Source organism: Sinohyriopsis cumingii, chromosome 2 (assembly GCF_028554795.1).
Source record: "Sinohyriopsis cumingii isolate HCF-2022 chromosome 2, ASM2855479v2, whole genome shotgun sequence".
Lineage (NCBI taxonomy): Eukaryota > Metazoa > Mollusca > Bivalvia > Unionida > Unionidae > Sinohyriopsis > Sinohyriopsis cumingii.
In genome coordinates, this window is record NC_142962.1 from 165,520,611 (window position 1) to 165,543,707 (window position 23,097).

The following is a 23,097-nucleotide window of genomic DNA, read 5'->3' on the forward strand; positions in this document are numbered from 1 at the left end:
TTCACTTTAACCTGAGAGAGAGAGAGAGAGAGAGAGAGAGAGAGAGTTAACTTAATCTAACACTGGTTATGCATACTAAATTATACTCACTTCAACATGAGTGTTTATCGCCTCAGAGAGACAGACAGAGTTGAGTCGCACATTTGTTGTGCATACTAAATCATGTTCATTTCAACCTGGAGAGATAGGTTAGACAAAAGATGATACTCAAGGAAGAAGCATCAGCACTGGCAAGATGTTTACTTGCCCGCAGGAGACACTCGTATTGACCGGGATGAATATTCAGATCCCAGGTGTAAAATGCGTGACGTAAAGTTCAACAGATTGTACTCGGGTCTAATACGAATACCTATATCCTTGTTTGTAACAAAAGTAAAGAACATTGCATTGGCGTTAAGGTTGAGCATTACACGTTTCATGTAAATCGATTGGCGTCAGGCTTGAGCATTACATGTTTCATGTAAATCTATAGGCGTTAGGCTTGAGCATTACATATTTCATGTAAATCTATAGGCGTCAGGCTTGAGCATTACACGTTTCATGTAAATCTATAGGCGTCAGGCTTGAGCATTACATATTTCATGTAAATCTATAGGCGTCAGGCTTGAGCATTACACGTTTCATGTAAATCTATAGGCGTCAGGCTTGAGCATTACATATTTCATGTAAATCTATAGGCGTTAGGCTTGAGCATTACATGTTTCGAGTAAATCTATAGGCGTTAGGCTTGAGCATTACATGTTTCATGTAAATCGAGTGGCGTCAGGCTTGAGCATTACACGTTTCATGTAAATCGAGTGGCGTCAGGCTTGAGCATTACATATTTAATGTAAATCTATAGGCGTTAGGCTTGAGCATTACACGTTTCATGTAAATCGAGTGGCGTCGGGCTTGAGCATTACATATTTAATGTAAATCTATAGGCGTTAAGCTTAAACATTATATAATTTCATATAAATCTAGAGGCGGATAGAGCAACCAAGTGCTTATAGTTGCATTGTTTACTTTGCGAATGGCGTTAAGCTTGTAAAGAAGGAAAAACACGAAAGATGTTTTGTACACACGAGCATTTATGGCATGTGTCGTGAACTGACGGTCGTATATTGTAACGATAAACAAAACTTATCAGATCCTTTAAAATCTGACATGAAACGTTTTCCTTCAAAATGAAAGTGTAGTTGTAACTTTAGTTTGTCACGAAGACAACACATCCCGTCACGTGTTCTTGGAATAATTTCTTTTTCAATGAGAATGGAAGACGAGATAGTTATTGACATTCTAAGTTTAGCGCTATACGTATCATTTGCAACATTTTCTGATTCGTGTCCAAAATTACTTCCAGCAACTACTCGATTCTACATATTGTTGATTATTAGTGAGGATTCTTTTTAAAAAATGCATTGTCTTAAGCTTGCATTGAAATCACGATATTATTTGCTTTAGGTCGTAAAATGTGAAATTTTGTCATTCTTTTTACTTGGAACATAAGAAAACAGTTATACACAGATAGAATGTTAAATAGTGGTTCTGTTTTGATCTGCAAATTTTTAGCTAACAAATTTAATACAATGTGAACAAATCTTCAAAGGAACGAAAAAGCTAAACATTAACTGTAACTCGCCGAGTAATATCGATCCCTACCTGAAGTTGCAGAGGAGGCCGTGTAATTAAATAGTTGCAGAAAACGTACTATTATTAAATAACAATCCCAAGAGTCATTACCTAGATAAAGTACTATGAAGATAGTCTGGTTTACAGAATAAATAGCCTCTTTATGAAGGCAGTCTGGTTTACAGAATACATAGCCTCTTTATAAAAAAATATCGAAACCAGTTACAGGGGATTATTATGTATTTAAGAGTTAGTGTCGATTGAAAGGAACTGCAGAGGCCTGTCTTGTCCGCGGCCAATATTTTACGATATGGAAGGAAAACTATCATAAATTTTGGCGTTAGGTTTAACAGAAGCATAATCGATACAGCAATATGAGGGCCGGTTCTGAACCAGGATTGTTTCTGATAATATCTGCTGACAGACACAGACAATGATTTAGCATGGAGCATGACTGCTTTTCCCAACTGGGACGATTTGTGTAGCCTATATAAACGACTCTTTGATAGGACTGGTGCTTAATCTACATGACAGATAAACACTATCAAGAGCACGGCATCTATAGGTCCTGTTTCACCTGCTGAGGTAGACAAAATACACAAAATGGATGTTAAAAGAAAACTATCAGGTGTCTGGATTAATATATTTTGTCCAGCAAGACTGTTAATAGTATAATAGCCATATATCGCTGAAAAATACCAAGAAGTAGCTAATAGCTAGCTACCTGTGATTTCCATAAATTTTACACAGGTGAGTAAGTCTAAGGATTAAAAGTAAACATGCACTGTACACCCCGCATATTGACAATTGCCTCGGTGGTGTTGGGGGCTATTTCCATGACGGTTTTGGCCCTTTCAGTGGGTACAGACTCGTGGCTTTACACTCGAGAACAGTTCAAAACCGACGGCGGCAACCTCACATTTACCTTCCCAATCAAAATGGGTCTGTGGAAAGTCTGCACGATAATGGAAGATGGTAAGTCTCTCTCTCTCTCTCTCTCTCTCTCTCTCGTATCGTATTGTATCCATATGCAATCGCAATGAATATGATAATAACAAGACCTTATATCTCGTTTCTTTTATTTTCCGAAATTTCTGAAACATAAATTGTTGCGTACACTTTGTGTCAAAGCTTTAATTTTCTCTAGAATATTATGTACGATTTGTGTCAAAGGTTTAGCTGTATTAAAATTATTGTGTACAATTTGTGTCAAAGATTTAATTGTATAAAAAATGTTATGTACAATTTGTGTTAAAGGTTTAATTGTATCAAAAATGTTGTGTACACTTTGTGTCAAAGGCTTAATTGTATCAAAAATGTTGTGTATAATTTGTGTCAAAGATCTAATTGTATCAAAAATTTTGTGTATAATTTGTGTCAAAGGTTTAATTGTGTCAAAAATGTTATATGATCTATATCTAGAGTTCACGATTCAAATGTGTCTCGTGTGCTATAACTCATACCGATAGTTCACAATTCACTTGTTTCGTGTGCTATAACTCATACAGAGAGTTCACGATTCACTTGTCTCGTGTGCTATATAACTCGTATCGAGAGTTCACGATTCACTGTCTCGTGTGCTATATAACTCGTATCGAGAGTTCACGATTCACTTGTCTCGTGTAGCAACTTTGTAACAGTACTTCTATTTAAGGGCTGAACTAGAATCAGTAACACGGTTACTACTTTAAAAAAATTAAATTCGCTATTTTGTTACTAGTTTGAAATCTCCCATCGACAAATAGAGTCCTTTTTTTAGATTTCGAAAGCTTGAAATTGTGGATTTATTTTATTCGAGCTGAAGATATGTAACAATAGCTCTAAACCATCAAGAGTTTCTTCATTTATGTGTAAGACGTGTACTACATTCGAAAATTTAAAAAAAAAATATTAAGAAATATCTATTATGAAAACAATCGCCAAAATTTGGATAATTAGCTAAATAGGAAAATATGCCTGTACTTTTAGTGTAGGAATAAGCAAACAGTTATATGCAAATAAAACTTGTCGAAGAGGAATTCAACCCATAAGATCCAATTTTGTGTCATAAATCCATTCACATATTTTTTAATCCACTGTGTCCAATATGTTTTTGATCTAAAGGCAAAGAAGTAAAGTTCCTCAATATTTAGTAATCCTGTGCTTCTCTTTTATTTAAGAGACATCATCTCACGCATATGATTTTCTTATCCAATAGACTGTCTCGATATTCCATTCTCACCCATGCGACTGAGAAATCTAGCTCTTTTGCTGACCTTACTTTTCTTATCTCAGTCAGGTTGTCTCGGTCATTGTGTCCACGCGCCAGGAACTACTTTTAAAAAGAAGCCCTTGTTGTCTTTTGAATATCACTGATTATTGACGGAAAACCTATTTAATCCTAGTAGCAATAGCTCCCTATTCAATCCTAGCAGCAATAGCTCCCTATTTAATCCTAGTAGCAATAGCTCCCTATTTAATCCTAGTAGCAATAGCTCCCTAAGCAATCTTATAGTCAATATTTAGGAGTGATGTATGTCTCCAAATTTAAAAATATCTTCTGTCTTTTTCTTCTTTTGGTAGATATGTGATTACTCAATGAGTCTGAAAATCTGAAGGTTTACCTATATAATATCCATATTTTATTGATGTGCATAGAAATCCCCAAAAGGCTTTCAAAAGAATTTAGAGACCTCTGCCGTAAATCCATCTGAGCCAGAACTGTCCCATTTTCCACCCGTTTTAGAGCCGTATATTATTCGTTAATTGTAAGTAGACCCTAACATGATTATCTCCCTTGACGAACTTTGATATTGTGATTAAAAATTGTTCTATTTTTAGTTTCCTGAATATCGTTAACATCAAGCTGAGGAATTCTACTTTTGTACAATTCGATAAAACTGTTGTTTTGTTTTTGGCTTCTAAGATATCTGTTTGGTCTAATATATTCATCTCATTATTTAAAATAACTTTCTTTATTGACCTAATTTCTTTTTTCAAGACTTAAAGAGCATTTCGTGCTTCCATACTATCTAGCTTTGGATCTTAATGTAATCACCTTGTATGTATGTTTGCTAGATTCCTCTAGTTCTGCTTTCTTATTTTCTAAATGTTTCAATTTAGCCATCTATGTAATATAAAAATTTATAATATTTTATGTTCAATTTTCTTTAATTTGTATCTTTTGTCTTTTGTTTTTATGATGTACCTGACGGAGTTGTTGTAAAATTAAAAAAGCAAAAACTACAAGAACAGATACATAACAAACAGAACCTCCATAATAAAGCAACTTAAGGTCTCCCCAACTTTGAAAAAACACCATCCTAAACATTTTGAGACACACACACACACACACACACACACACACACACACACACTCAAGTCAAGCTATTTGGTATTAAGGTAGAAACAAGCTGAAAACACTGTTCCAGACACAGGCTATACACCTGACTGACTACAAATATTCAAACTCTCTCAAGAGCTACCGCAAACCTGAAAACAACCTGGTATATGCTATATCAGACTTGCGTTCTTCAAAATCTGACAAACACCCCCAAATGAACCCCAGCTAAGTCAAACATAATAATGCAATCGCAAATGAAAACGCCTACATTTGCCAATCAGAGTGGTTCATTCATTAGTCCACACGCCATTTGACAAAAAGATTTCCATGTTGCGTATCATTGTATTAGTAATAGCAACACTTGCCATATTCCAGGACAGAAAACATAAATTTCCAAGAAATTCATGAATTAAAAATCGCCAAATAGTCATTACACACTTTGTTAAGGCTAGGTACCCAGTGTTGTATCGTACCATTGAACGTTTTCTAAATTAGAACTGAAGAAAGTTTAAAGTTACTCTTATACTGATATTAAATACTTATTGTTATTTTCACATGACATCCATCGATTAAATATGACAATACGGTAATTATATCAAATGTTTTATGATTCCGTTTTCTCATGCGTAGATCTTGTGTTTTTAGGGTCGTCAGGTCATCCGAATGCCCTCATTAACATATTCATATTAATGCGCTGTGTTTACAAACATTAGCGCGTTGCCCAAGATGGTACAATAATTCAACACGTAACAATTTTAGTTTAGATTCTTAAATTTGTCAAAGAGAGGCATATATAGCTAGACTCTTCTTAGAGCAGTAATTATATTTTAACAAAAGATTATAAGACCTTTGTATAAAGTGAGAGGTAATCATGCTACCTGACTAATACTGTGTGTGCTGAATCTGTTAATTATGTTGCAAAAGTGCAGGGTTATTTTTAATCTGAATGCAAAAAATTGGGTGAGAAAAATAATATATGTCCCAGTCGAGGGTTAAAATATTCGTGGTGAGACAAATAATGCAACCTTTAACTGGGATTTCCTTGTCTCGGTGCAAATCCCAACATTTCGTAGTCGTATGGGACTTGACCCTAAAACAATTTAGACTCGTACTAGTTCAACCAACCATATATATTTCAGCTTAGCAAAGGAGTGATCATTTATTGGACTATTGTGTGAAAGTCGATTTTCATATATTGAGTATCACGAGGTCTTGTTCTAAACATATTGAGTATCACGAGTTCGTGTTCTAAACATACTGAGTATCACGAGTTCGTGTTCTAAACATACTGTGTGGGTAAATTAACTCCGTTGTTATGCATGGATATGATAACTCTTATAATGTGGATAGCTCTCCTAAACCAGTTGGAGAGATCCTCTGCTGGCACATGTTGAATCCCAGAGCTACGATTTTATTCTCAAACTGAGTTTTACTTTAACTTGCCGATAATAATAATAATAATAATACCGGCTTTTGTAACACAGAAAAACTTCAACAACTAATCTACCTTGTGTTCGTCTATTATTTACATATGTACATAAAAACTCATAGCGCATTAAGGGTACCCCTCCCCACCCCCTCCTCTCTCTCTCTCTCTCTCTCTCTCTCGTGTCCTTTTTCTGTGGCTAATGAAAAAAACATATTTCCTAGTAAAAGATAATGCATTAATTTGGTATTTTTTGTATGGTGATAAGCAAAAGACAATCATATTTACTACACTTATTAGTGACTACAATGTGTTTATAAGTACATTAAAATTTTTTTCCTAAAGTTTGATTATTTACAGCGAAATAGTTTTCATAGAGAACCATACCACTAGCCAGGAAGAATAGTTTATGAATTTTCATCTGTGTTATGATATAATAATGTATATATATAGCATTCCCTCATTTCATTTTGGAGTGATTTTCCAACTGTGCTAATCCTTGTAGTGATGACATTTTGCAATAGCTCTTTACTCTGATTCAGAACAAAAAAATATTTGTCTACAAGGCCTTTAATTGGTGGGTTGCCTTGAACTCTCACACAAATGTTTGGAGACAAGGCCTTTAATTGGGACGTTGCCTTGAACTCTCACAACAATGTTTGGCTACAAGGCCTTTAATTGGTTCGTTGCCTTGAACTCTCACAAAACAATGTTTGGCTACTATAGTCTGACTCTACATCCCCGGTTGTTTGTGCCCCCTCCCCCCGATTTCAATAACGAGAAGTTTAATGTGATAAAAAGTGCACAGAACTAAGTCAATTGAATCACTGATTTATAATTTCTAACTCACTGTGATCAGAATGGTACTAATGTTGGCATCCCCTGCACCATTTCATGCTTAAAGGACTTTCCATACTAACACGGCGCCATATTGCGTACAATATAGGCTAGTTTATTTCCATCAGACGACATAATGACGTAGTTCATCCTGTTCGGCAGCTGCTGAATAATTGCGTAAATTACATAACGTTCAGAGTTTGGAATTATATCCTTTTGCATATATGAACATAGAAATTAAACCGCTTATTAAATCCACATGAAAAGCAAATTTGTAGTTGTCATTATTTTCCTTTGCTTGATTCGACATTGTAAATGTCGGAAGCAGACGACTTATGTATGTACATCTGTAGTCGTGATATGAGAAACTATAAATCAATGAATGAATTGACTAAGTTCCTTGAACTTTTTATAACATTAAAGGTTTCCATTATTTAAATTGGTAGCGGGGTACAAACAAACGGGTTTGTATTGTCAGGCTATAGGTCTTTAATTGGTGTGTTGCCTTGAACTCTCACAAAAATGTTTGGCTACAAGGCCTTTAATTGATGCGTTGCTTTGAACTCTCACAAAAAATGTCTGGCTACAAGGCCTTTAATTGGTGCGTTGCCTTGAACTCTCACAAAAAATGTTTGGTTACAAGGCCTTTAATTGGTGCCTTGCCTTGAACTCTCAAAAAAAATGTCTGGCTACAAGGCCTTTAAAAAGTGTGTTGCCTTGAACTCTCACAGAACAATGTTTGGCTACAAGGCCTTTAATTGGTGCGTTGCCTTGAACTCTCACAAAAAGTATTTGGCTACAAGGCCTTTAATTGGTGCGTTGCTTTGAACTCTCACAAAAATGTTTGGCTACAAGGCCTTTAATTGGTGGGTTGCCTTGAACTCTCACAATAAAATGAAGGAGGAAATGTAGTTGCGAATTTTTAAAGGCAGAACATGAAAGAATAGAAATAAGACGAGTGGACACTATGTGGTTGTCCACATGATGCTGACTCTTCTTCTGGAAGGTAGACATTTACTATGGCAAATTAGAATTTGCTTGTAAGGTTGGTTTCAAACCATTTTGATGACGCAGCATCGCTTTCATATTTGTTAAATTTATGAACAAGGTTATTGTGATGCACAAGATCAAAAATCTTCCTACGGTCAATAAGCAGTGATTCCACTAATTGCCCATTGTCAAATGCCATTTGTCCACCGTGGAGACGAAAGCTGCCTCACATGGGTAATTTTATTTTAACACAGACTGGTTTTGGTGAAACACGTTGTGGTCCATAAGTACAGTGTAAGGTTAGCGTGAACATACTATTCGAAAGGTTTAGACAGAGTGGGTAAGGTCATTATAGGTACTTAGTTATTTACATCTTCTTTAGGTTTATACAGAGTGGGTAAGGTCAGTATAGGTACTTAGTTATTTACATCTTCTTTAGGTTTATACAGAGTGGGTAAGGTCAGTATAGGTACTTAGTTATTTACATCTTCTTTAGGTTTAGACAGAGTGGGTAAGGTCAGTATAGGTACTTAGTCATTTACATCTTCTTTAGGTTTATACAGAGTGGGTAAGATCAGTATAGGTACTTAGTCATTTACATCTTCTTTAGGTTTAGACAGAGTGGGTAAGGTCAGTATAGGTACTTAGTCATTTACATCTTCTTTAGGTTTAGACAGAATGGGTAAGGTCAGTATAGGTACTTAGTCATTTACATCTTCTTTAGGTTTAGACAGAGTGGGTAAGGTCAGTATAGGTACTTAGTTATTTACATCTTCTTTAGGTTTAGACAGAGTGGGTAAGGTCAGTATAGGTACTTAGTTATTTACATCGTCTTTGGTACCTGGTTTATGAATGGGAGTAATTGTTGTACCTGATTTATGAATGGGAGTAACTTTGTTACCTGATTTATTATACATTTTCCATGTTTTGTGAATGCTGAAGAAAATAGGCTCTATTTTTATATTTACGTTATATCAGACGTTGTTGCTGCATCAGCCCGCGAGAGGCATGGCGCGATATTGTCCGGGCCCGCAGTATCATCCCTCGATGGAAATGGCCGAATTGTCCGGTCGTGTTGCTTTGTTTCTATGAATATCAGAACTTTATCAAATGATACAGCATAAACTAAAAACGTGCTTTCAGATGCAAGTTTTTCTGAGCCGATATTTCTTAGTTCCTTATGATTGGAGTGTAAAATTAGATCCTTTATTTTTGAAGCAACAGTGACGAAAGATTCGTTAAAAGTATTTGTAATTTCTTTATGTTGATCAACAATTCAATGAATTCTGTATAATTTGCCTTACCTAGTGCGTTGAAAATCTATGAAGTGAAATTAGCCTTATGTCTGTTATTATCTAGATGACTGACGGTATGATGTCTTGGCAGTTTTCAGTTGTCTATAGCTAGTGATGTAAAAATTTAATATGGGGGTGGGGTAATAACACGAAGTGGTAATGATTCATCAAAATTTAAATTTGTTCTGTGACATTGTTTTATAAAGCCTAAGTAAATATTGGTAATTATTTCTGTTGAACACTACATCAGCAATGCCTGGAATATTTGGCAGTGTAAAAATCAGAAGTCTTAGAATAGTTGGACAAACTGTTTCATTCCTTGCTGAACACGTAATTTGCTTTGGCATTTGTTGTCTCCTTTTCATTTTTGGATTTTTTTTTTAATTTTGAGGTTGGAGATGTAAACAAAACATCTAGCAGGATTAGAGGTTCCTAATTATCGGCCACTACGCCGTTATTTTACGAAGTAAAGTACAACAGTTTCTGTATCATTAGTATAAAAAGTGATTGAGTGTTTAATTCACGGTCAATGTTGTTTTTTTGCCACCTCGAAATTGGACTTTTCGCGCTTTGTGATTACTCTGTGCTACCGTAAGAGAGACATTGTGTACCAATGCTATTGAAATGGTTTCATTAGAGTGTAAACGAGTGTTTAGATTGATATAATTGTTGTGTATTGAGTGTCGACAGGTCACCCCGTTGCCCTCATCAACATATTCGTCTTACTGCGCACTAATGGATAAATAAAAGCACTTGGCTCGAGACGCTCAATGAATTATAACTTTTTCTTGATTTTGTTTTCTTCTTCCATTTCTAAGAGCGGCATATATAGATAGTTTCTACTTAGATAATTATTCAGATTTTCATAAAGAGTATAAAATCTGATTAATTTTATACAGAGTGAGGAAAAACAATAGTACCTGACTTATATTGTATTTTGCAACTGTTATTTTACTTGCGAGGGTGCAGGGTTATTTAAATTTAGTTGGAACAACAATTGGGTGGAAACAAAATCTTGGTGTTTGTAGCAATACTAGGAAATCCCAGTCGTGAATGCATTATTTGTCTCATCACGAGGCATAGCCTCGTGGAGAGACAAATAATATAATCACTTGACTTGGATTTCCTTGTCTAGGTCCAAACCCCAACATAGATTATATTAATGACTCTGTTTCTTACTTATGCAAATGGGCGTTAAATGCCTCTTCGTCGGTATGTCGTTACAAAACAAAGGATATTCAAACAAGAAGTGTAATCATTACTTTTTTCTAAGAGAATTGAGAATTTCATGTATATTGCTTTAATGCTGTATTATATTGACCCATGTGATATTAGGTTCAACCCTTGCTCGTCATGTTTGATGATTAGAGCGTAGTCTGCCAAACAGCTGTCGTACGTTAGGTTGTATTATTGTATTGGCAGTGCCCAGCGGAAAATAAATCCATAAGAATATAGTCCTCCAGATGCTTTGGCTCAACAGAAACGGCATGTAACACATCGATTTTTGTATCAGCTGATGCCTTTATCTTCAGTACTCTACTGCACCTTGATGATAAGATTGGCCAACGTTGCCAAGAACGCTTGATATATCTCATCCACTATGTGTACTAAGAATGTACATACCAAGGTACAGCGGAACATCTGCGCTATTCAAAGTAAATTTCAAGCAGCAATATATCAAATACTTATTATGATATACACCTCTTGAGACGTTTCGCATTCACATATAAGAATAAAAATAATAACTATTCTAAAATCTGGCTAATGGAATTCCAGTGTATTGCTTATCATTGTTAAAGATTAATATAGGGCTTCCATTTCTTTAAACTTCCCTTACATACAATTTCTCATTTTTTAAAATACTGCTATTTATTTTAGAATTAAAATGTTTTTAGAAATTAAAGAAAAAGAAAACAACAGTATTCTAATATTGATTCGAAACATACCTCCCTCCACCACCCATCAAAAAATGAACACCCCCCCCCCCCCAACACCAAGAAAAATAAACAACTTAAAGACTCCAGGTAAGAAAACAAACAAGCAAACAAATTACTGAACCATTACTATTTAGGTAGACATTATTGATAGAAATATCACCTTCTTTCTAATTGTCGCTAATATTCACAATTAAAATATTAATCGGAACATTCATAATTGATTACTCACGTGACCATACGTAAAGTTGTATTCACACCTAGATTTAGGCAAGAAATAATGTCATAGAATTAATAATTAATTAAGAATTAATTGATTCATTTTTAAGTGGCATCAGAGCATTCAACTTTGTCACTGACTTTCCACATTAAAACATTTACCAATAAATATATTTATAAATCATATATTAAGAATTTAACTAAATACGCACAATTATAACGCTGCTCTGAAAAGAATTTTTCTTTGAGATTATGATATTCAATGTATATAAATCTTTTGAGAGTATGAGCAAAGAACTTCTTAGAACTAAAAGATCAGATCAGTTACATTATCAAAGCACCTATATTCCGCTATTAACAACGAATGAGTACGTTGATATGGCCAGAAGTGTAGCTTACATGGAACCGGCCATCTTCCTACCCTCTGCTTGCCATACATGGAACCGACCATCTTCCCTACCCTCCGCTTGCCTTACATGAAACCGACCATCTTCCTACCCTCCGCTTGCCTTGCGAGCTGCTGGGGAAACGGAAAAACCAAGGAATACATAGGATTAAGCTAAAGATAAAATCATCCAGCCTAGCTCATTGCTCGGTCAAACAACGGGCGCGTCGTCCAACCCATCACTGTCCAACGGCAATAAGTGGGCTACGATGACAGTGAAAACTATTCAAGCACCAATGGAACGATTGATTTCTATCAGCATTGGGACATTAAATGTTGGAACACTGCTAGAACACGGCGCAGCAACACAGCTAGCAACATGACTTGAACGTATGAAGTTTACAATAATGGGTATGCAGAATTTGAGATTGCCGGATTCAGGCGAGATAACGCACGGTACATCAAACAGTCATCTCTATTAATTCATGGATTTCAGACGAACTGGATTCTGACCACCTACTCATCGCCTCTGCAACGTCGATCAATCTGAAGACTTGTGAAATGAAATTCACAAAATCCGTGACCTATAAAACTGCGAGATCCCTACAAGGCGCATGGCTATGCATTCGAAACTCGAAACCATTTTCCAGAGCTTTCCGGGGATAAAGGACAATCCTGGGAATGTTTCCGGGTTGCAATGAATGACTCAAGCAAAGAGCGGGCTTCAAATAAAAGACTGGAAGTCACTGAGTCAAGAAGAGATGTCAGATTTCAAAGTGATTGAACAGCCTATCGGAGTCTCCACAAGATCCTGAAGAAAAAGCAGCGGACAAGCAATATGGTCTGATAGCAGAGCTACAGAATTTGAGGATTCCTTGTTCAGAGAGACTCTTGCTGGTACGCATTGGTCCACTTCAGGGACCTGTTTATGCCGCTTTCTGGATCATGACACAGCCGTATTGAAGATTCAGCGGTAAGATTCTATGTGACAGCAAGCAGAAACTAGAACGATATTATATTATATAAAACGATAACAACGCTATTCTCTGTTATTAAACAAACATCCCGCCACTTCATCCCAGGAGACTGAAGACACCATCAGTCTAGCTTCACCAACCCAGATCATAATTGCTACGCCACCAAACGGAGGCTAAGTTAACTGTATCACTTAAGAAATTGAAAAATGGGAAAACAGCCGTGACCTTTGATATCACGAAAAAATTGCTGAGCTCTACAGGCGACGTCCGCATTGCGTGGTATATCCGGATATATAGTTCTGCGTAGGAAACCTCCTAGATGATAGGAAAAGGTTTTAATGCCTGCCTTTCTAAAACGGCAAGAACAGTTATCAAGATTGTAAGAATTAACACGGCATTACCTTGTTATTTATGACGAGAAAGACCTTCGTTACTTCCTCCTTACCAGAGCGTAATACCGTTTACTGGGATTGCGCCTAAAGGAACAGAGTGAAGGTAAACCAATGAATAAATCTAACTAATTTTCAACTATACAAACCTTGATGAATTCGATCAAGCATTATGGAAAGTCTACGTTGACCTAAAACCAGCCGTTGACTTGGTCGACTGGACCGTATTCTGGCTTTTGATCAAGATCGTAACACTCTCTGACAAAGTTGTCAACATAATAAAATTCTTTCATACAGACACTATCACCTGTTTTAGAGTAGATGGCTAATATGCTCTATAGTTTAATATAAAAAGTGGCGTTTGACAGAGACGTATCATTGGCCTGAACGTTTTTCAGTCCCCAGTGGACAGGATGATGAAACAACGGCAAGGAAGGGACAGCTGAAAACAAGTATACGTGACTGAGTTTTACCGACCTTGATTATGGCAACGACGTCACTCTACTGTCTGAGTTGCTAAATATCGTACTGCTCATCCTAGACCCCATACAGGAGGAAGCAAAACTTTCGGCATCGAGATCAGCTGGAGCCATACCACAATATAAACGCTTAGCGCACAAACCATCGCGTCAGCAAAAATATCACAGGGGTAAACATGATTGAGGTACTGAACTTAAATATCTCGTCAGTACACTCCACGGCTTAGGTAGATGCGAACCAGAGATCTGGCGCAGCATCGAAATTGCTCGTGCCTGCAGAAAACCCATCAATAGACATATCTGGCGCTCAAAGACCACTCGTGTGACAAAGATCCTGCGGTATAACGCATATATTCTACCAGTTTTGCTGCACGGTACGGACACGTGGACGCTTACAGCTGTGATGATTAAAGTGACTAATGTGCTGGATTAATGGTGCCTCCACAGCATCCTTTGCATCACACGCATCCAGCATATCGCGAATGCAAAGATTTGGGACAGAAAGAAGCGACCGCAGCTCACAAATAGCATCAGGATTAAACGTTTTGATTGCATTGCAAGAGCATTCCCTGATATGGACTTAAATCCTACACTTAAAGCTGCCGATGGAAAACCAGTGCTGTGGTGGAAGTGCTGAGTGGGAAGACCGAGAGCACCTGACTGCGTGTGGTCGATCAGGACCTCAAGGAGCTCAACTTCAGGCTGTAAACTGGATGGCAACAGTCACAATATCGGATATACTGGAGCCGACTCGCATCTACGGCAACGATATCTTGGATGCCACTCTTATAACGCCGACGAAACAGATGTGTACTCAAGCGTCACCAAAACAGAACAATAATGACATCTTCCAATCCGATACGAAGTCTTAAAATTGTTCAACAAAGTGTGAATCTTGCTAGTTCATTTGCTTTGTGTCATCTTTTTCAACAAGTTCCTCGAACATTCCTTTGTATCAAAACTGTCATGCTTTGTCAATTTATGCATTGCCGACTGCTCCCGGGTTTTCATCATTAACACTCTTATCCCTACCTGCCCAAGCTGTTTCTGTACACGTGCATCAAAATGTGAAATCTCCACAGGCTCCTGTCATCTCCAGACCTGCACCTTCAAACCCCTTCAAACAGAAATATCCATCTGAACGTTTATATGATAGAGCATTTTGTGGAAATTGAAAAACGAATAGCTAAAGCAAAACGCACAATCATGCTGTGCAAATAATGATAAAATCCATAACCTAGACCTAGAGCTCAGGTAAATAATGATAAAATGTATGACCTAGACCGAAAGCTCAGGTAAATAATGATAAAATGTATGACCTTGACCTAGAGCTCAGGTAAATAATTATAAAATGTATGACCTTGATCTAGAGCTCAGGTAAATAATGATAAAATGTATGACCTTGACCTAGAGCTCAGGTAAATAATTATAAAATGTATGACCTAGACCTAGAGCTCAGGTAAATAATGATAAAATGTATGACCTAGACCTAGAGCTCAGGTAAATAATTATAAAATGTATGACCTTGACCTAGAGCTCAGGTAAATAATGATAAAATGTATGACCTAGACCGAAAGCTCAGGTAAATAATTATAAAATGTATGACCTTGACCGAGAGCTCAGGTAAATAATTATAAAATGTATGACCTTGACCTAGAGCTCAGGTAAATAATTATAAAATGTATGACCTTGATCTAGAGCTCAGGTAAATAATGATAAAATGTATGACCTTGATCTAGAGCTCAGGTAAATAATTATAAAATGTATGACCTAGACCTAGAGCTCTGGTGGCTACATTACGAAGTTTCGGGAATAAGAATTATGATGCGTTTAAAAATTCTCTGCAGTGTATGAGTAAGAAAGCAAGACGACTGAAAGATTATTATTATTATTTACCCGAGCTCTAGGTCAAGGTCATCCGACAAAATAACAGACACGGATGAAAAAGTAGCTAAGAAATCTAAGCGAAGCACTAGCTCCATTGCAAATTGAAAATCAAATATTGAAAGACAAGAACATCAGTCATATGCAAGTTAAAAATATGTGAAATAATATGTTATTTAACGGGCTCAAACGAAACTGAAAATGAAGATCGCAATAGCAAAAAGGTGCTAAAAACAATTATCAGAACAGGGCTGCAGATTTACATCGCTGACATCTATGAGAAATGGGAACCTCTTTACATACCCAGCGAAAGAAGGGCCCCAAGTTTCGTCTGATTGTTGTTAATTTTTCTTTCTCTCCAAGGATCGAGAAACTTTAATACAAGCAACACCTGTACATCCCACCATCTGTACATCTCAAAGGGAGACCATATGACGTAAATAAACAGTTTCTAAAATAGGTTGCAGAACGACGCAAAATACGTTTGCCAGCTTTCAAAAACCAAGCACAAAAATGAGAACAGCTAAGCCAAGATAAATAGAGTTGTGAGAGTTAAACCTTCCTAGGTGAAACTTTACATCAATGGCAAACTAGTGAACGAACAACAAGGAGAAGCACGTGTTAATAAGCACCCACCGTTTTCTGTACGAATCCTGGCATGATTGACAGCTGATATTAATACCGATGTTGATTTTACTCAAGAATCTAATGTATCATTAAAGCACCCTTCAGAATAATCAACAACGTACATGCGAAGTGACCGTGCCATTCGTCCACAAAACATCAACATGGACCTAAATAAAGAGAATTGCTTTAGTGTATTATCTAGCATTGACTCAGTAAAACCGTAACGGTATAAAGAGAATCTCTTTAGTGTTTTATCTAATACTGACTCAGTAAAACCGTAACGGTATAAAGAGAGTAGATGCCAGGAATATAAATGTGTTTGACATGAACCCGTATAAACTGAATGTTTGAAAATTGCTTTTGTAAATATTATCAAGTCAAATACTATATTGTCTTGATTCTTAAATTGTTTGATTCGTATGATAGTGTTTCATTCGCTAAACAAAGCCCACGGATCCTGATGAAAGAAATAGTATAAGTTAAAAACTAATTTAAAAAACAGTCGTACTATTCTCGCTCTGATTTTATTGAATGTTTTCTCATCGAAATCAGAATCAACCCTTTTTAAAAAAGAAAAACCAAGCTAGTAAGCATCCTGATATTGTTTGGATCAGTACATGCTCACCAAGAATATTAGGAATGTAGCTCTGCTGAACCATTTACCTAAATAGAAATAAAACTGCATATTTGTAATGGGTCTAATTATATTGTTCTTTTTTGGTGATCTAATGCCAGAACTGCCAATGTATGCTGATAACATTCTTGGTAGAAATCAAACTTTCAGTTTCGATGATGATGCAATGAATTTACGCAATGAAGTTATGCAATGAATTTACGCAATGAATTTATGCAATGAAGTTATGCAATGAATTTACGCAATGAAGTTATGCAATGAATTTATGCAATGAATTTATGCAATGAATTTATGCAATGAAGTTATGCAATGAAGTTATGCAATGAATTTACGCAATGAAGTTATGCAATGAATTTATGCAGTGAAGTTATGCAATGAAGTTACTGAGCATGCAGATATAATATGATATGCTTTAGGTCCAATTAAGAAAACAAAATATGTATGTATGCAAACTTTTTTTAAATAACGAATAATCAAATGCATATTGTGGGAGGAGGAGTTGGTATGGACAAAGAGTTGGAAAATACAGATCCCTTATTCCTTATTTATTAACCACTTTATGTAATTTCCAATTGTCACAAAATTTTTAAATGCATTCATATTTTCTTCTTCAGATATTTCCTTTACATTAGCATATAACATCTAAGGTAACTTGCTACATGTACTTGATGCCACAAGATATTCCATTGACTTTAACATATAATATCTAATGTAACTTGCTACATGTACTTGATGCCACAAGATATTCCATTTACATTAGCATATAAGGTAACTTGCTACATGTACTTGATGCCACAAGATATTCCATTTACATTAGCATATAAGGTAACTTGCTACATGTACTTGATGCCACAAGATATTCCATTTACATTAGCATATAAGGTAACTTGCTACATGTAATTGATGCAACAAGATATTCCCTTTACATTAGCATATAAGGTAACTTGCTACATGTACTTGATGCCACAAGATATTCGCTTTACATTAGCATATAAGGTAACTTGCTACATGTACTTGATGCAACAAGATATTCCCTTTACATTAGCATATAAGGTAACTTGCTACATGTACTTGATGAAACAAGATATTCCCTTCACATTAGCGTATAAGGTAACTCGCTACATGTAATTGATGCAACAAGATATTCCCTTTACATTAGCATATAAGGTAACTTGCTATATGTACTTGATGCAACAAGATATTCCCTTCACATTAGCATATAAGGTAACTTGCTATATGTACTTGATGCAACAAGATATTCCCTTCACATTAGCATATAAGGTAACTCGCTACATGTACTTGATGCAACAAGATATTCCCTTTACATTAGCATATAAGGTAACTTGCTACATGTAATTGATGCAACAAGATATTCCCTTCACATTAGCATATAAGGTAACTTGCTATATGTACTTGATGCAACAAGATATTCCCTTTACATTAGCATATAAGGTAACTCGCTACATGTAATTGATGCAACAAGATATTCCCTTCACATTAGCATATAAGGTAACTTGCTATATGTACTTGATGCAACAAGATATTCCCTTCACATTAGCATATAAAATATAAGGTAACTTGCTACATGTAATTGATGCAACAAGATATTCCCTTTACATTAGCATATAAGGTAACTTGCTACATGTACTTGATGCAACAAGATATTCCCTTTACATTAGCATAAAAGGTAACTTGCTACATGTACTTGATGCAACAAGATATTCCCTTAACATTAGCATATAAAGTAACTTGCTACATGTACTTGATGCAACAAGATATTCCCTTCACATTAGCATATAAGGTAACTTGCTACATGTACTTGATGCAACAAGATAGTCCCTTTGCAAGTGGCTGACCTGAATACGCTCTACTGTAGGTAGGTAGGTGAAATGAATTTTATAGGGACAAACAAAGACCAACACACACACACACACACACACACACACACACTAAACATCATGTGTTACCTGAGAATGCCAATGAAGAAGATGAAATTTCACAAAATAGACTATCCCTTTATCCACAAAGATACTATCCATTACATCAAATATACCATCCATTATATCATACTCACTACGCAAACGCCCTCTTTTAGTTTAAAATGTAAGAGAAGGAGATAAAATCGCACAAATTATACTATCCCTTACATTACAAAAAAATAATATTCATCAAACCATCTATATCATCCATCACCTCACACGCGAGTCGAACTGTTAGCTCAAATATATGTCAGTGATTTCGACATAGAATCCCACAAAACCAACCTATGTTCAAACTTCCACCATACAAACAAACGTAACTGTCGCGATAGTGTTTAAAAGTAGGAATAACATGGTCTTTTTCTGTCTCTGTCTCTCCGTCGTAATACGTTTGATTGAAATCCTAATGGTATTTGTTCCTGTTTTAGGAAACCGTTTCAGATATGTGACCAGTAGTTACCATAATTATGTGAACTGTTCCGTTTGTCGTGTAATTATCTTTCAAACACTCGCACCCTAAAAACTGTAGAGCGATTTCTTTCCATAAGAAAATCGTTGCATGCTATAAAATCTTGAATTGACTTGAACTTGTACACATCAGGTATCCTATTTGGCACTGCCTTATGTCACGGGGAAAAATTCTAACATTAGATATACAGTTTTTCAGAAAGAAAACAAACACATGGTTTTTTCAAGAAGAACGCGAGTTTCACTGCACTCTGTGACCATGCCTATGGTAAACTCTCATTCTAAACCATGCGTTCAGAAAATGTAACAATGTTGGCCCTATTTTTTTCTCTCCGTTGCTTAAGAGTGAAGTAGAACCAGACTTTATTTTGGCGATGTCCGATGTTTTGTTGGAAACTTTGCCATATTGTTTGTAGCGTGTGCTACCAAACATGACATCTAAATTGGGATATCCAACAAATGTTATGGTAGAATGAAAACGATTGTCGATGAACATTTTCACATAGAATATATCGTTGTCTTTATTATCATTGTCTTAATTATCATTGTCTTAATTATCATTGCCCTGTAATACCTTTAAAAAAAATAACTGAACCAAAAAATGGTGTCCTACATTTCCGTCTTTTTCCATTCTTTTTTTCTCTCTGCAATGCAACTTTAAGTCTGTTAGTCCATCTCTCAAATCACTAGTCCCCGTTTTACTGTCACCCAGTACAAGTAACACGTGTGTATGCGTACTTGCGTGTGTGTATGTGTGTGTGTGGGTGGTGGTGGTGTTAACTTTCGTTTGTACCAAAATTTCATATGAATAGTACATACAAAGACATAGCAACCATTGACTTTTACCGTTTTATTTCTCCGTGTAGGTGTATGTCATCGTTCTAAATTTGTTTATGCAAGTCCCTATTGGTTTCTAGATTGTAAAACACAATCTTCATGAGGCATCAAACGAATTTATTTCTTCACTGGTCTTGTTGATTCTGTCATCCTATCAGATTTACCACCGTTTCTCTCTCTCAACTTCTCAGTCTCTCTCTCTGTAGTGGACGTAGATGGTGTTGAATATGAAGTACTCATATCCTCTTCAAGATCGCCACCACAAACTTCTACTAACACATTTGGAAGGAATTGTGTGACACAGATCGTTATTGTCGCTTAGTGTCTACTTTCTCCTTGAAAATGTGTCATCGTTTCGTCTTGATTATTAACTTTAATTTGACTAAGTTATACACACTACTTGAACACTTTACACTTCACAGTGTAGGTGTAAGCCTTCGTTTTCAAATCTTTTAAGTGCGTTTTTTTTTTGTCTCTCAAATGTGACAATAATATTATGGGGACGAACGAATTTCTTTGTAGCAGAATCGGGACTCTCATGGTTTTGTGACAGAAGTGGAGGACATTGATGCAGACTCACTCATGTCGTCTTCGAAATCACTGACATAGATTTGAGCAAACAGTTCGACTCGCGTGTGAGGTGATGGATGATATAGATGGTGTGATGAATATTATATTTTGTAATGTAAGGGATAGTTTAATTTGTGCGATTTTATCTCCTTCTCTTATATTTTAAGCTATAAGAGGGCGTTTGGATAGTATGATACAACGGATGGTACAGTAGATGTAATGGATAGTATTTTTGTGGTGTAAGGGATTGACTATTTTGTGAAATTTCTTCTTCGTTTACAGTCGAAGCTAACACATAACGTTTAGTGTGTGTGTGTGTGTGTGTGTGTGTGTGTGTGTGTGTGTGTGTAGTGGTCTTTGTTTGTCCCTCTAAAGCTCCCTTTGTCCTTATCAAATTCATTTTACTTACAGTAGCCCGTATTGTGGTCAGGCACCTAGTCTCTAGTAAAAATGGACCATGAAATACAAAAATAGGGACATAGAAATAGGGACATAAAATTAGCATACTTAGCGACACTTTAGGGACACTATAGAGACAAAAAAATAAACAAACAAATCTAATGAATATAAAATGTAGCTAACTAATCAAATGTATAAATAACCCATCTATAAATAACTACGAGATCTCATGCTCGGTTCAGCTAAATCTCGGAGCCTATCGAACGGATCTCTTCATCTTACTTACTTACTGACACCTTAGCGACACTGTACAAACAAAAAATAGGGACACAGAAAATGGACATTATAGAGACACATTTAGGAACATTGTAAGGAAATTGAAGCTACGCAACGATTTTAATCCGCATAGATATAGCGTACCTAATCATATGTCCCTGAATACACAAATATTCAAAAGCATAACGGATCACATAGACTAGCTCAGCTGACTACTCAAATCTATAAATAACTTATATATGATTAACTACGAGATCTTCTGCTCGGTTCAGCTGAAGCTCAGAGTATTTGTGTGTTTGTGTGAGTGTGTTTGGTTTTGTGTTTGTTTCTCTGTGTGTTTGTGTGCGCGCGTACGTTTGTGTGTATGTATGTGATTGTTTTCTCCTTAATAAAAAACACTTGTCCCTAAACACAAAAGATATTGTTTGTTTGTGTATACGTGTGTTTTTGTGTGTGTGTATGTGTTGGTGTATTTGTTTTTCCCTTAAAAAAACACTTGCCCCAAAACACAAAAATAGTGTGTGTGTGTGTGCGTATGTATGTATGTATGTAAGTATGTGTTTTTATATGCACGCGTTCGTTGTGTTCATGTGTGCATTTTGTTTGTGTGCATGCGCGTACGTTTGTGTGTGTATGTATGTGTATGGGTGAGCGCGTACGTTTGTGTGTATATGTATATGTTAAATTTCCCCATGTTAAATTCCCTTCGACGCCAAAGTTTCCCACGACCTTTTTTTGACTGGGATTTCCATTGTCGCTAAAGTGACCCACATTACTACTATCGACCATGTCAGTAAAAAATAAACATGTCAACACTGTCCTACACAACCCAAACAAAATTTAGGGGGACTTGAACCATACTTAAATTAAAATACAAAAATAATTGCAACATATTGCACTAATTCCGTGCAGGGCCGGGTCAGGTCAAGTGTAGAGGGAGCGGGTTCCCAAAAATTTCAAAGGGCCCTGACTTTCCTCTAAAGGGCTCCAAAGCAAAGTCTATGTTTCTATTTGCTCAGTGTGCATAATACACAATAAGCAAGAGCAAGAATAAAACGATGGTCAAATTTCAAGCGATAAGTAACTGTGTGTGTGTGTGTGTGTGTGTGTGTGTTTTCAGCCTGAGGGATCTGGTCAATCAGGCCCTGACGTAACATCGACTGGCGTAAATAAGACGTGCCCCAAGCGGACGACATATCGACTGTGGCACTAGAAGACTACATATCAACTGTTGGCTAGGAGACAACATATCGACTGTGGGATTATTGGGAAACATTTTTGTGACTTTTTATTATATACGTCAATGTAATCATGTAGGCGTCTTTTCTGATCCTAAACAATAGAAAAATGTTTGCCCTAAAATTTAATACTAAAGTAATTTTACCAAAGTCTGTTCAATCCTGATTGTTGGGTTATCTGCCCCTTAGTTGTCATCACAAAACTTCTTAACGAAAATTGTTGATCGCTATATACCAGGGGTGCACAACCCCCGTGCCGCATCTGGTCCGGGAACGTGTTCTGTCCGGCCCTCATGGCAAGTTAAAACAAGAGAGAAATCT

The 23,097-nt window shown here is 36.3% G+C and overlaps 1 protein-coding gene across 1 annotated transcript in view; it reads left to right on the forward strand.

Annotated features, from left to right (window-relative positions):
* Positions 1-1,814: 1,814 nt before the first annotated feature.
* Positions 1,815-23,097, forward strand: part of LOC149806249 (voltage-dependent calcium channel gamma-5 subunit-like) — a 56,785-nt gene continuing 35,502 nt past the window's right edge. The window contains exon 1 of the mRNA XM_089937581.1: positions 1,815-2,586. Coding sequence (XP_089793707.1) covers positions 2,391-2,586 — 196 coding nt within the window. The 5' untranslated portion in view covers positions 1,815-2,390. The remainder of the gene's footprint in view (positions 2,587-23,097) is intronic.